General features: G+C 35.8%; 1 protein-coding gene across 4 annotated transcripts in view; it reads left to right on the forward strand.

Annotated features, from left to right (window-relative positions):
- Window positions 1-15,504, forward strand: part of LOC120530960 (zinc finger protein 362-like) — a 115,369-nt gene that overhangs the window by 27,796 nt on the left and 72,069 nt on the right. For 2 of the 4 annotated variants that reach the window (XM_039755809.1, XM_039755810.1), the window contains exon 1: window positions 6,644-6,738. The exons of the other annotated variants lie outside the window; for them this stretch is intronic. In XM_039755809.1, the coding sequence (XP_039611743.1) occupies window positions 6,674-6,738 (65 nt within the window). In that variant the 5' untranslated portion in view covers window positions 6,644-6,673. Of the gene's footprint in view, window positions 1-6,643; window positions 6,739-15,504 lie in introns of those variants that run through there. 4 annotated transcript variants of the gene reach the window in all.

Below are 15,504 nucleotides of genomic sequence, written 5' to 3' on the forward strand. Positions count from 1 at the left end.
CATCGAAGTTCTCCACTGCGTGGCCAGCCAGTAAAGGCCTTAAAGATGAAGGAATAATGACATGGCCCCCCTTCCTCATCTGACCTAAACCCTATCGAGAACGTGTGGGCACTTCTTAAACGCTAGATTTACGGGGGAGAAAAACAATACACCTCTCTGAAGAGTGTCTGGGAGGCTGTAGTCACTGCTCCACAAAAGCTGATCGTCAACAGATCAAGAAACTGACAGACTCCATGAATGGAAAGGCTTATGACTGTTATTGGAAAGAAGGGTGGCTATATTGGTCATTGATTGATTGATTTATTTTTTTTGAAATGTCAGAGATGTTTATTTGTAAATTTTGAGGTGTTTGTTTATTATTCTCACTATAACAGATGAAAATAAACAAGTGAGATGGGAAAATTTTCATTTTTCCTTTAGTTGCATTATAAATCTGCACACTAATAGTTGCCTAATAATTGTGCGCACATATGTATTCCCCTGATGATGTTCACACTCACATTTCCGTTGTGAAACATTCAGGTTTCAGGTTTATTAACATTTTGGATTGACTGATAGCACTGTGTTTGTTCCATATTAAAATTAATCCTCAAAAATACAACTTGCCTAATAATTCTGCACTCCCTGTACTTGGGCAGGGTGCCAACCCACCACAGGACACACACAAACACACCCACACACCAAGCACATACTAGGGCCAATCCACCTAAACTGCATGCCTTTGGATTGTGGGAGGAAACCGGAGAACATGCAAACTCCACGCAGAGAGGACCCGGGAAGCGAACCCGGGTCTTCCAACTGCGAGGCAGCAGCGCTACCACTGCGCCACCGTGCCGCCTAGTCTTGTCTCAAGATTTTCTTTTATAATGTGTGTGCTTGTGTATTTTTTGTATATCTCCAAATCCATTGTGTGTGTGTATTTTATAAAGTGTTTAGACTCCTTCGCCTTTTATTGTGTTGTAAATTTGTTTCTTAAAGGATAAATTTGCAATGTTCGCTCTTCCATCCATACTTAGTAACCCATAATTACTAAATGAAAATATGTTTTCAGAAAAGTTTGCAAATTTATTAAAAAGCAAACACTGAAATCTCTCATTTATACAAGTATTTAGATCGTTTGCTGTGGCATTCCAAATTGTGGTCAGGAGAATGTACTTAAGATAGGTCTTGAATTGATTGAAGTCCACCAGAGGGAAATTAAACTAACTTATTAGTCACTAGATCACACTCACTGCGTACACACGGAGGGGGAGGGGCAACCCAGTTTTTATTCTACTTGTAGTATTAAAAATAGTAGAAGTATTATTCCTTCCAATCCATTTTCTGCCCAATTCATTTTTATAAAGGCTTTCAACAGTGAGGGTAATGTAAAAGTCAACATTGAGTGGTATGCCAGTCCATTACAGGGCCCACTCAATCACGCACTCATGCACAGAGTCATTGTAGAACTGCTGATCAGTCTAATATTTACATCTTTTGGATGTATTATTGAAAACTTGTGCAAACTCAGGGAGAGCATACACACTCCTGGGTGTGTAATTTGTACTCAGATACACTGGATCCATGAGGCTACATTATAAACACTATCCCAAAATGTTGCACATACCTGAAATATGTTTCTGCTAAAGCCGTTAATTTTTAAGTAACCCTTAGGGTTTTACCTCTTACAAAATTATAGACGCCACAATTGTTTTGCTTGTATGTGGTAAGATGTGAACTCTTCCAAAGCACACACCTCTATATTATTTGCTGGAACTCTGTTGCCATTTATAGCTTGTCTGTTAGGAGATTTGAAGGATAAGTATTCACATTTGTAGATGGAAATTGAATTTGTTTTTGTATAAAATAGTCTAGTAGTAAGCATTTCTGGTAGAAAGTGGCTTGAAGATGCTTTTGAATCACAGGTTTAAGGATTTGGGTTACAATCTATATGTATATACAGGGTGGTCCAGATCTAATTATGCAGATCCAGATCGTCTGGATGAGTTTGATTTATGCAGGGGTGATTCCAGTTTGGTGCAAAGACGATTCTTCATGTCGTCAGTTCAAACACTTCTCGATGGTCCGGGATTTTTCGGGTGATTTTCTATGTAATAAACTTTAATAAGTTGTAGCGTAATGAAAATTGCACAATTAGACCTGGACCAACCTATATATACATTCACCTAAAGGATTATTAGGAACACCTGTTCAATTTCTCATTGATGCAATTATCTAATCAACCAATCACATGGCAGTTGCTTCAATGCATTTAGGGGTGTGGTCCTGGTCAAGACAATCTCCTGAACTCCAAACTGAATGTCAGAATGGCAAAGAAAGGTGATTTAAGCGTGGTTGTTGGTGCCAGATATATATATATATATATGTATTTTTCACACATTTTATATGAATGATAAAAAAAATTAGTGATGCATAATTTGTACTGTATGAGTGAGCATGGATTCTGAACACATGAGTGTGCCCTGTAGTTGACTGGCATCTCATGCAAGTTTATATCATACTTTACACACATTCCTGACATAATTGACTCTGGTATATAATAGAAGAACATAAAAGGATTCAGAACATGAGTTTATAAGATGGCATTTTGTTTTTCATTACTAATGACTTGTATCCTTTGTCTGACATTTTAAAGCTGAAATTAACTGGTGGTAAGAAACAAGTGTCATCTTTTGGAATGCTTTTGAAAATGAGAAACTGAAGAAATAAAAAAAGGTAAAGCTGAAAGTCTGGCTAGACCAGCAATCTAGAAACTTAAATGTTCACTGTCAACTTCTCCAGTTCAAAAGTGATGCTGTTTACATCTGCCCAGCTCTCAGCAATCAATATGAAGCTTGCATCTAAAATTGGACTTCATTTTACTGAACTCTAAAGGGCAGCTTTTTCCCAAAACTCAAGACTGAGAGTTTCAGCCTGCACAAAGCACAAAAAAATGGGGGAAGGTTTTGAATTCAGTTAACCCAGTAAGTGAAACTGTGAAAATATCTGGTCCCAAAATTACAAAAAGCAACATTTTTTCAATAATTAAAGTGTTTATTCTCAGCAAAAACAAAAGACATCCAGAAAGTATGCCTAAAGACAAACCAGGTGTACAAATTCAGTCCTTATTTCAATAAATGTAATCCCAAGGCAGTAGCAAAAAAGGTCAATAACAGAAAATCAAAAAACAGAATATTTAACAAGAGCCATACGCCGGTATACATACTGTTCATCAATGCTGAAGCCCCACACTAGAGCTGTTGTAAATGTAGGGTTGGTCTCCCAGCACAGCATTAGGAGGCTCAGTCACTATAGGTTCAACATTTTAAACACAACATATAATAAAAGACTAATAATTTCATTATCAATATTATACAATAAGATACATATAAAAAGAAAGGAAGAACATACTCAACAATACACAATACACCAAAAACAATAATCAAATAAAAAGGTAAGAAACATGAGTTTGGAGTAAAGCATATACCATCATAACTGATCAGGCATTTGTTTACATCTTCAATGAATTAATTAATTAGTTCACAGTTTCTTGTTATGTGTACCAGTCTTTATAAGCCTTTCTGACTCTCTTTGAGTGCACCTTGGTTTTCCAGGAGGGTAGCCCTTCCTTCTACTTTGAAAAATTTTTCCTTTTAACTGTATTTGCCTTTCACTGCTATATCACAGTATACTTTGCTGTGATAGGGCAGTACATATTCTAGTTTTGTAGAGGAATTATGTTCATGTTACACAGTATTATCAGCATTGGAGCAGTGTTGCACGATACTAAATGGAATCCTTGAAAAGGTGCTAATTGTTTCCAGCAAATGCAACAAGGGTTTAATTTGTGTAGTTGCTCAGTTTTGAAATAAATACTTGTTTGTATTGTCATTGTACATTTTGATGAAGTCCTATTAAGCAAGGCTGATGTGCCTGTTGATTAATTAGTATTTCTGGGTCACGCTTACAAGCCTTTAAACAGGTTTATGCTAACAGAGTTTTGTGCCATGTAATCGTAAGACTTTCTGGGTATGAGGACTTAATGATGGTAGACATTCCATGGATTTATCATAGTGGATCAGACAGTCAAAATCATGACTTTGTCTTTGTTTAGTGAACTGGATACTTCTTTTTCTTACTACATATACTTGTTTTCGTGGTAAAATTCAGGCTTGAATCTGCTGTTTTATATGCTTGAGGAAATGCTTTGTAATGGTCAACTGTCTGCATGCCTAGTATAATGTTTTCTTCTTGCAATGAATGGTATCACACTGCAGTGCTTAAGGATTCATGGACTGCAGCATATTGTTCTTCCTTGCCGTTTTTCCAAAGGAAAAAGCTCAATAGTACTGCACTTTATAGCGCTTGCCTTTATTATCCCTGTAAATGGAAAGCATTGATACATATTGATAATAATTTAGGTATTTTAAGTAGATGGTGCTCTCAATATAAAGAGTAAATCTCAAAAATATTACTTAAAAAAACAACAGCATTAAGAAATAAACTAAATAAGCCTGATAATTAGGAGTATCACTATTGAATTTAATTGCAGGAATAAAGTATAGCTTAGCAGCAGACAGAAAGCTGGCTTCTGATAAGGCAGGTGGGTATCAGCAATTAAGCAAAGAGTGTGTTTCTGCATCATCTACTGGTCTCTCCTGTCAAATTTGGGAATTTTAAAAGATTTGTCATTTCTTTCATCAATTTAGATGAGTGAATCAACAGAATCAGATCACTGCCCCTATTGTGTTTCATAAAGGAGACAGACGTCAGAAAGGGCTTTTGACTGTAATAATTCCTGCTGCGATACCCCAAGGTTTTAGCGGCAACTAGTCAACCCGGAAGACTCTGGAAATTGGTTGTTAGGAATTTTATCCAAAATCATAATTAGAACAGTTTGGGAATATTTCAGTTGCACAGTGTTAGGCAGCAAGAATGTATGGTATATATTACTTGTTAGAAATCAATATTTTCTAGTTAAGGAGAAGCTGTCTAGGAGTTGCATAGTTTGGTAGCTACATGGTGTACTATACGCCATTTATATAGGTCTCTTTTTGTGCCTGCTAAATCTTAAAAAAAAAAAAAAGCTGTTTGTCTTAATCATGTATTCTTGCATCATGTCTACTTTGCATTTGTCTGATTGTGTAAAATTCCCGTCATATTCTAGTTCACAAAACTTGCCTATCTAGTCTTAGTTCCCATTCTCCCCCTTTGTCATGCCCAAGGAGTTGTGTGATCTGTTCTGCTCTTGCTCAAGTGCTCTTCACAAAATGTCACTTGGAATTGTATGGCACCCCTAAACATTTTATTTTTGGCTGTCTAGTTTGTGTAATTTAATACTTGTAGTTTTCATTATAATGGTGTTCCTCTTGCCTGCAGAAGGGACCTGAGTTGCCTCGAAAGGTTGTATATTGTAATCTTTTTAGTTAGCCAATAAAAGGTCTCATTTTGCTTGAATTCTCACTACTCCCAAAAACAAGAAAATCCAACCTGCATCTCCAGCTAGATCACAGACCAATTAGCTCAACAAGAAAAGCAGTTCTGTGTAGCACTTAGACACTCATCCATTTGTCAGGTTACTAATTCATCCCATGCTGTGACAGAGAAAATGTATTTCAGCTCTGAGGAAATTCTTTTTCTCTTTAGAAAAGTTGATTACATATTGCATGTTTTTTACATGACTTGGAATTGTAAACTGCACAGAAAAATGTTTAAGCCTGTCTACTTATAGCCTTGTTCCCAAAATGTCAATGACAGTTCTTTAGAATGGTATGGCAGGTTTTAAATTGTAACTATGCCTGACATACCAGTGGTGCTCCCAAATAAAGATATTTATGAATATGTGGTGGCACGACAGAATGCATTTAGAAATGATATTACCTAACTATCCAGTCTAACTTCACTGTTTAGGTTAGTTGTGATTTTGAATGACAGAAAACATTTTTCTTTCTGACAACAATGAATTTTATGTTCAACAATAGTTTTCATTTATAAAAATACTCACATAAAAGTGGAATCCTAACTGCACTTGAAATTTCAATGGTTATATCAATTTTTTTTAATATTACAGTGCCCAGGTAGCACTTGTGGTGCTTTACAAATCCAGCATCTAGGGTTCAAACGCACTACCTGCCTGTGTGGAGTTTGCACTTTCTTCCCATTTCTACATGAATTTCTTTCCACAACATCTGTGTACTGAGTGCATCCTATCCTGAACCTGCTTTGCCAAGCCATGTTTCTGTCACTCACTAGGAAACTTGTATGGTGAAATATCAAGTTTATTCTAAGGCACTTTTTAATAGACCATACTATGGAAGACACTATATGTTATAAAGGTACCTTAATTGGTCATTCCTTAATGGTTATACCTGATTCTTTCTCATTGGTACCAGTGTTTCAAAGGGACTGGATCTCTTCATGTGTACCTAGCCTAGCCCTCTTCTGATATGCTCAGGGATGCAGTGCAGCAGTGAGCTTTTTACTTTCTCTCCCAGCTGCAGTGGCGGTCTGCAAGGCTCGGCTGGTGAGATTCTCTTCCCCACCCCACCCCCATTTGTAATGGGTTTAACCACTTGGGGTCCTGCTGCTACTTGTTTGCAGAGCTATATTTTTGTCCCTCTTGTGTTCCTGTATTCTGTTTCTGAGAGAGGGAGGGAAGTAGGGAGAGAAAGGAAGAGAAAGATCTGAATGGAAAATGATTGGGAAGCGAGAGCATTTGCAAAATGAAGAAGGAAAGCAGAAAATGAGAGGAAAACACTGGTGAGAGAGAGCGAGAGAGAGAGAGAGACAGACAGGGAGAGGGGGAGAGCTTGAATGCATTCTTGCTCAAGATGAAAGAGTGCCGCAGCTGCAGCCACACAGAGAAACCACAAGCTTCATGGAGGAGCCAGAAGGAGTGTTAGCTTTGATTATGTCTGTTAGAAATCTTTGTTCTGTAACTTAGACAATAGGGAAATGCTTTAACTTATTGCATATCAAAGGAAATGCTCAGTGTTGGTTTAAAAAAAAAAAGCCTGCAAGGAAACATTATTCTGCTGCTGGGATGCAGCAGTCGGCCTCAGAATTGCATGGCCTGGACTTAGCTGACTGCCAGGATGTAGATGATAAGGAGTTTATGCATGTGTTTGGCTGTGCGTGTGTGTGTGCGCGCACGCGTGTGTTTCTTTGCTGCAGTAATCCCCTGCATGCTACTGTGAATTGAACAACAAAAGGGTTTCAGCTTATAAAGTGTTTTATTACCCCTGCACACTGTGCTCAACCAGGCTGCTTGGTGATCTCAAATTTGATGCTATTGTAATTATAGGTGACTTTTTTAATGAAACTTCAAAATACAGTAGGATTTATTTTTTTCTCTTAAGTACATTTATTCATTTGTTGGACCAGAGATGATTGCTGGTTAGCTGTGCTTGTATACATTTTTCAGTGCATCAACCTGGCATTTCTTAACAGCAGCATTAAGCCCAGTAGGGGGCTTGGCAGCAGCACTCTGTGAAGTTTGTGCTATTTTCAGTACAATTTATACAGTGTGCTTTATGAAACTTTGTGTGTTCACAGACCTGTAAAGCCAATTAGGATGCAAACTTTGCAGAATGCAAAAATTGTAAAATTATAGTATGTTATGTGTTAGAAGACACAAAAGTAATATTATGTGGAAAACAAAACTGAAATTCACATTGCCACTTCACATTTCTAGGAAATGTGTGCAGCTAAAGATCCTGCAGATTTTCACTCTTGTTTAGTAGTTCCATCCTTAGTGAGGCTGATGTCCCTTTTTCTGAAGAATAAAACACACCAAAATAATGACTCAACTCAGTACCACATTTTGATTGGTCCAAACGTTTCCATTTGCTAGACCTGTGTATATCAAAGTTTGAATTGGGTTAACCGACATATATTTTTATAAGATGCTAATAAATTACCCTGAAATACAGTGGAAACTAAAAATTCACTATTTTGCAGAAATCGTGCACATGCTGGACCTAAGCAGTCTGTTATTTTATGCTAACAACACCAGTAGCTGCCTCCTGGGTTGAAATGTGTCATTTTGTCTTAGCTGTCAAAATCTGTAGTGGGATTGTATCAGTATACAGTATGCAGATAACTAGTTTTGCAAGTCAAGGTGATGTCCTTTGTGTGACTCCCATCTGGGCATACATCAACATTAATAGTGAAGTATGAAATGATTTTCACTAAGCGATTTGAAGCTTCTGGACAAAGAGGCTAATATTTGGAGTAAGTCTTGAGTAGTGAACATTTTAAACAGTTGAAACTTGTATATTTAATGCTGACTGTTACATCTCATAATGGTAAAATAAATCCCTGCAAAGTAGTAAATTCCAGTTTTAAATGTTGACCGTTTAAGCAGGCATTTCTGGCAGAAAAACTGAATTTGTCAAAAACACTAAAAAGCCATCCAGAGGTGAATACACAAGTGAGTTTTGGATTTGTTTTTCTATATTTTTTGCCAAGCCACAGTCTGTTCACTCTGTCTAAGTGGCCATAGTAAGGTCAAAACTGTAAGTACATTTATAATTTGGTGTATCTTTGATTGCTGAAAAGGTCATTGTGTTAGAGTCCTGATCTAATGGGCTGCATTGCCATAACACATTAAACTTAATTTGTTTGATTTATCACCCCACAAGTCTGCATTGTATCACTATACAGTGGTGTAAATGTGAAACTTTTTTTGTAATTGTTTTTGCCAAAATTGTTAAGTGGGACAGAAGGCACATCCATTACAGATTAGATAAGGTAACAAGTGGTTTAATAAAATATCAGGTTTTAGTCACACTTGTCAGAATTTGTACTTTTTTTCTTCGTTGGAAGATTATATACCAAGCATGCATTTCTGCAACCTTACTCCCACTCATTTAAAAATATCTTTGAAAATGTAAAAGGGTGTAATATTTAAGGTGGTATTATGTGAGAAGCTGTTTCTGGACAGCTGTTTCCACATCTGTGGACTTTAGAGGCAGCAGTGCTGATCGTACCACTACTGTGCCACTCCAAGATAGAGCAGTCAGTTGTTATTCAACGTCATATAATCAATTGAATGTAGTCCACTTCGCACAATGAGTGTTTCTCCCATGAGTTCAGATTACATATGCTTATCTCTGTGATGATCTACCTTTTTTTGTTTTTAATTATTATTATTAAAATTCCTAACAAAAAGTATATCATAGAGACATAGGAAAGTTAAGATTTTTGAAAAGGATCAATCAAGATGACATTGTTAAAAATTACAAGGTCGTCAAAATTGTCCAAATACTGTGCATTATAAAGAAGCTGAGAAAAAAATGACACTACTGTGAAACTGAGTAAACATATCCTGAGGTAATGGAAGATCACCAAGAGATTTGACTTATCAAATACAATTATACTCTTCAGTAGCAGAAATTGGGGAAAACTGTACAGGTGATTGCTAGGATGCTTAACAAAAATACATTTCACATGAGAGCAGCAAAAAAAGCAAATGTTAGAGGGGGGAAAAAAAAGATGCCATCAAATCTTAAATACAATTTTCCAGAAGGTACTGTATGTGAAAGACTCAGAGACAAAGTACGAAAAAGGCATTTGGTTAGATAGGAACAAAATTTAAAATAGGGTGTCATAGTGTTGCAGTGGTAGTGCTTTATTCCTTCCAGTAAGGAGACCAGGGTTCGCGTTCCAGGTCCTCCCTGCACGTTCTCTCTGTGTCTGCATGCGTTTCCCCCAGAGGGTTTAGTTTTCTGCACCTGATCCAAAGATATGCAGTTTAGGTGAATCAGTAATACTAAATTGGCCCCAGTGTGTGGTTTGTGTGTTCGTGTGTATGTTTTGGCCCTGCAATACACTGGTGCCTTATCCAGGATTTGTTCCTGCTTTGCGCCCTGTGCTGCCTGGGATTGACTCTAGCCTCACCCCCAATGTGACCCTGGTTTGGATTGGGGTTAGAAAATGACATGACATGACAACATTGAAATATTTGGCTTTAGCATTGAGTGGTGTGTTTGGGAAAGCTATGGAGTGAGTGTGGGTGGTAACTACATAATAGTTTGGGGGTGCTTTTCTACATTATACATCAGAATTTGGAAAAATTGCCAAAATGAAAAAGTACAGAAGGAACATAACAATGCAAAGCCAGTAACTGCAGAATCTGAAAAGTCAATATTGTGATTTTTCCTAAACAAACATGCATCTCAGTTCTGTCAAGAAAGTGTTGCAGGAGATGTAAATTGCTGTTCATCAATGGTCCTGATCACTTTTGTGGGCGACTGAGGAATTTTTGCAAAAATGGATAAAATTTATAACATCCGCTAAACATATTGAGACCTATTTGGAAAAAAATAAAAAACTTTTGATAAGTGTAAATTCTGCCAAAACTCTCTCTTCTAAATATTGAGATACAAACTGAAAACTTGTAGAACTTTTTATTTAATTCAGTAATAATTAATTCTATCTGGATGTTCCGTTTTTTCTCACTTATCCCAAAGACGTACCTATTAGATATATTGACAATTCTAAATAGGCCTGGTATGAGTGAACAGGTAATTGCATTAGTTGGTTGGATTTTGCCTTTAACCTTATTCTTCCTAGATAAGTATCTTCTTTCCATGACATGGAATAAATAGTTTCACAAAATAGATGAATACATATATGTATAGTATTTTGCATTTGGATTATTATATATAATTGTATTATTTTATGGTTTAGTACCAAAAAATGTATTATGTTACAATACAATATGAATATGTCCAAGATGCAAATAAGTGTTAATAAAAATCCGTCAATAAGGGTGAGTCACAGCATTCAGCATAGAATATGTTCCTGGAGTTATTTTCTATAATTAGTAAAAGTAACAGTTTTCTGGAATAAAATCCAAGATGTGTTTGCTGAATCAGTTCAGTGAATTACTAAAATGAAATAATTCGCTTGACATGTGAAGGCCTTTGTTGTGCACCTTTTGTAAGTATTTATTATGTAAGGTACAATTTTATACTTTCCTGCAAATTTTTTTTCTGACTTTGGATTACTTGCTTTAAATAGGTTTACTTCTGTTTTTCAAATGCTTTCATGTGCATTCTGTGCAACAACAGCTGTTGGCTCAAGAAACACTTAGTACCTTTGGCTGATTGAATCTGTCCAATAAGAGCCTCTAGGTGAAAAGAGCATTAATATACTGCTCTTCTTCCTAATGGCAAAGATAACTGTAAGCCAGCCAGCAATATCTTTCCTGTTATAAATCTACTGCACTTTATCCAGTAGTTTTCTGTATTGCAATAATCATCTAATCCCAAAATCATGTTTGTTTACATTGGAGGTTTCCATAGTTCTGTAATTATCCATTGATGACATGTGCAATAGGTTCCCAAACTTATGAGTGATTTTCATAAATAACAAAGTGCTATGAAATTGCAGTGATTCAGATGTGTTGTGCTTTCTATATTCTGTACAGCACAGTCAAACTTTTAAGCATATTTTGGATAATGTGGCACCTCTCAGCAAAAAGGTAAAATATACTTTTTTATTTAATCTGTTTGAATTTCCCATTTTATACATACAGTAATGTATTTGCCTCATTTAGATGCTTCATTGTTTCTTAGAAAATTAAAAACCTTTCTAATATTCATCTGATTGAGGATTGTTTTCTTAATAATCAATCTCTTTGATATTTAAATTGGTTTTATGTGTATTTCTTTGTTTCAAGTGTCATCTGTAATAGTCTGTAAAATTCACACTTAAACAGGAGTATGTCTAAGAAAGTGAGTGATACTGCAATATAGCACTGTTTGTTGTTCAGGTGAAAAGCAGGGCTGATTGGAATAGTACTTTCCCTTTTGGAGAGTAATGTTTTTCTTGAAGAGGTTTTTAGAGCAATCAATGACATTTACAATCAATAATATTTAGCACTGTTGCCCTTTCTTCATTGATGATGTGCAGGTTTACGTTTTTGTTGTCTTACTGCAAGTATTTGACATGGTTTCCTAGTTGGTGAAGTGGATATATTATCTGGCAGGTATTTTTTCTGTTTTCTTTTCATATAGTTGTTTTACCCCATCTCAAAACAGCAGCTGAATCCAAATTCAGATATGCCTGGGTAGATTTCAGAAAAGTAATTAGTGTTATTCCGAGATGTTAAAGACTGATGACTACCTTTGTTTGCAAAAAGAGAAATTCATTATTTTGTTAGCACAATTATTTGGCACCAGCTTTTAAAGAAACAATTGAGTTTATTCTTCTTTAATGAACATATGGTTACTTACTGTATGATGCACTTTTTGTGAATGTCAGGTATTTAGGTATATTATTGCACGTATAGCTGCAATTCTTTATATTTTTATCAGTGAGAAAGGCATTCAAAATATTTGTAGCATATAGTATTGCTTATTAACAGATTCCAAATTGGCTTTACATTTACAAATGATTGTCTCTGCCCTTTTAAGAAACTGCGTACTTTTGATTTTATCTCAAACCTCTGCACAGATCTTGTTTCTTTTTTTCTTCCTGCAGGCAACAAAATAATGAAAGACATAGTCTATTATTATATAGCTGCAATTTTGCAGCAACACTTTTCCTACACCACCCTCATTTTTTTCCACTTTATGAAATGCAGTAAGGCTACTGTTCTTGAGATTAGGAATGATTGCATACTTTACAGTTTTAACAGTCCTAGGATATGCTACACACATCTTAATAACTATGTGTTTTTCTTTCTCTCTCTATACTATTCATAACCGTGCTCAAATAGGGGTGATTGTTGTTTCTGTATCATAATTACAATTTTTTATGAATATCTTTGCCAAAATTATCTATGTTGTTGCTTTCCCTAACAAAACTCTGGACATGCTTTTAGGTCTTTGTCATTTGATTACCAGATCAAGGCAATTGTTCCCAGATGCCATAATATTCCATAAACCAGGGATTCTGTGTTTAGTTTTCTGCTACCTTGTTACTTCACAAAAATTAGATTTTTAGTCCTGCAACTTTTAGCCAATTTGAATCTAAATTGTAAATGTGAAATAATAATATTATTCAACTATCAAGCTGATTGACTTGACTCCATCATTATAAGATGCACAATGCCTTCCAGTTAACCCAGTGTCATTACTACTGCTTGATTCCACACCTCATGAGGCATCTTGCCTTTTATGAGTTAGCATTTAACAAAGACAAGTTCTTTGATGATAAGAGTGTTTGTTTAGTTGAGTTGAAGGTAGAAAAAAGAAAGTTGCTTTTTGAGTATAGAAACAAATGGGAAGAGTGCTACAGTCAAGATATGGCAGAAAGCAAGAATATGTATAAACAACTGTGTGACAGTATGGTGTAGTGGTTATAGCCTTGGACTTTAAATGCTAAGGTTGCCAGTTCAATCTCTGCTTCTGATTCACTGTGTATCCCTTAACAATTCACTTGAACTGCTTGTGTACCACTTATAAAAAATGTGTGTAAGCACTTGCATCTCAGTCTTGTAAATTGCCTTGGATAGATCAGTCAGAGAAATATTATTATTATTATTATTATTATTATTATTATTATTTTATCATGATCATGATTATTATTATCATGATTATGCAGACATGATCTTGGGTGTTGATGTTAGGTTTGCTTCCATAATTGTAGCTGATGTAAAACAAGGGGTTTTACAACTGTTACTTAGCTCTACTTTTAATTGCTTAATGACTGACTTTTTATGGGAAATAGATCAATAAACACAATATACTTGGTGAAATTTTTGGGGTTTGTTGTATGAAAAGCTTTCCCTTAATTTCTGACTCAGTGACTACTAACCTTTGCTGTTCTAATATGACACCTATTGATGTGGAGTTTTTGTTAATGAAGAGGTAAGCTTTCCAGTAACTTTGCCTAATATTTAACAAATATAGAGCATAAAGAATCTTAATGATATTCAGTGCCAAATTTATAAAGTATTAATAGACTTTGTCTGCCATTGGAATGAAATTAGAAAACTTGATAGTTTAAGATGTCTAGCCAATATGCTTTCGGTGCATATCTGCAGAAAAGACTTGAAGGGAGTTTCTGCAGTAGCACTTCTTACAGTGTAATGATTTAAGCCATTAATACTCCTGTTTGGGATGACCTGAAATTTTGTGTACATTTTTTTATTTATATCTTAGCTTTCTCATCTTATCTTTGCTTTCCGTAGATCTCAAGTTATTGATTGTGAAGATACCATAACAGTATAGTTACCATATTTAGTTAAAGGTGCCCTGAATGTACACGTCCAATGTATGAACTGTTTTTATGTGGCAATGTGACGTTTTGGTCACCACAAGGGTTTTGCACATCATGTTTCAGAATGTTATTCTGTACATTTGCTTTCCAAGTTTACATCTTTATTCTTTCCACATTACTAGGCTTGTAAATTTGCAGTATGGTGAGTTGAGAATGTGTGGCACGAGTGATAAACTCTTCAATATTTAGATTGGGAATTGGGGGAATAGAGTCATTGAATATATCTGTGGATTCAATTGAGTTTGCAGACCTGCAACCATTAGCTACCAACAAAGGGTACTTTTTTATTTTTATTTACTTTCTGTCACTGCAGAGTACAGTACAGTATTAAAAGATATTTTCCATAGACAGAGAGAGAGAGAATGATAAACCTAAACTGTCTATCACGGTATACCTCTGCATGTCTTTGTGAATAGACAGGGACCAACTGGTGGTGATAGGTTGTTATTTCAAGATATTCCAGAGGAAGAGAGACCTTTAGGAGTATCCCAATGATAAAGAGTGCAAGTTGTGTTCTGTAACATTCCACCTTGAGACTGTCACAATTGTCAATATAATTTCTGCTGGTTCCTGAGGGGCTGGCCACTGTCCCTAACTAGAACAGAGGAGACACTACTGTCCTAAATAGAGACCAGGGCCTCATGTATAACATCGTACATAGAATTCAAACTAAAACATGGTGTACAGACAAAAGAGAAAATGTGCACATGCGCAAAACCGTGCATAAGCCAACTTCCACATACTTCAGCTCTATAAATCCCAGTCAGCATGACAAGTAACACACGTACCTGCCGTTCCACACCGACTTCTCCCAGAATTTCTCCCTTTTGAATATGCAAATAATATAAATAGCCCGTTACGGTCAGCATTTTTGCGAAAAGACAATGGCAAAAGCACGAAAAAAAAAAAAAACCTTAATCGAATGCTGGTGGAGGCAAGGAATAAAGTACTATTTGTTGGCTTCAGCAGTGTGATACAGCTTGGCGGAGACTCTTGAAAGTTCAAGTTCAGAAAGTTGCACAGTGCCTGGAATAAAAAAAAAAGTGGTCAGATGTCAATGTGAAAAGTTGAGTCATCGCCCACCATCTAAGTATTATATGAAAGCGTAGGACACAGAGAAAAGAAAAAAAAAATTAGGGACACAGTGAAGGAATAAAAAGATCAAAATGTAGACTTTAATCTTGAAATTTCCACTTTAATCTCGCAGTTTATTTTGTTATTAAAGTAGTATGTTGTAAACTTCATCTTAAAATCAATGTTTAATTTACTTGAGTTTCTAAAATCCCATTGTAA

The sequence above is a fragment of the Polypterus senegalus genome, chromosome 6 (assembly GCF_016835505.1).
Source record: "Polypterus senegalus isolate Bchr_013 chromosome 6, ASM1683550v1, whole genome shotgun sequence".
Taxonomy (NCBI): Eukaryota; Metazoa; Chordata; class Cladistia; order Polypteriformes; family Polypteridae; genus Polypterus; species Polypterus senegalus.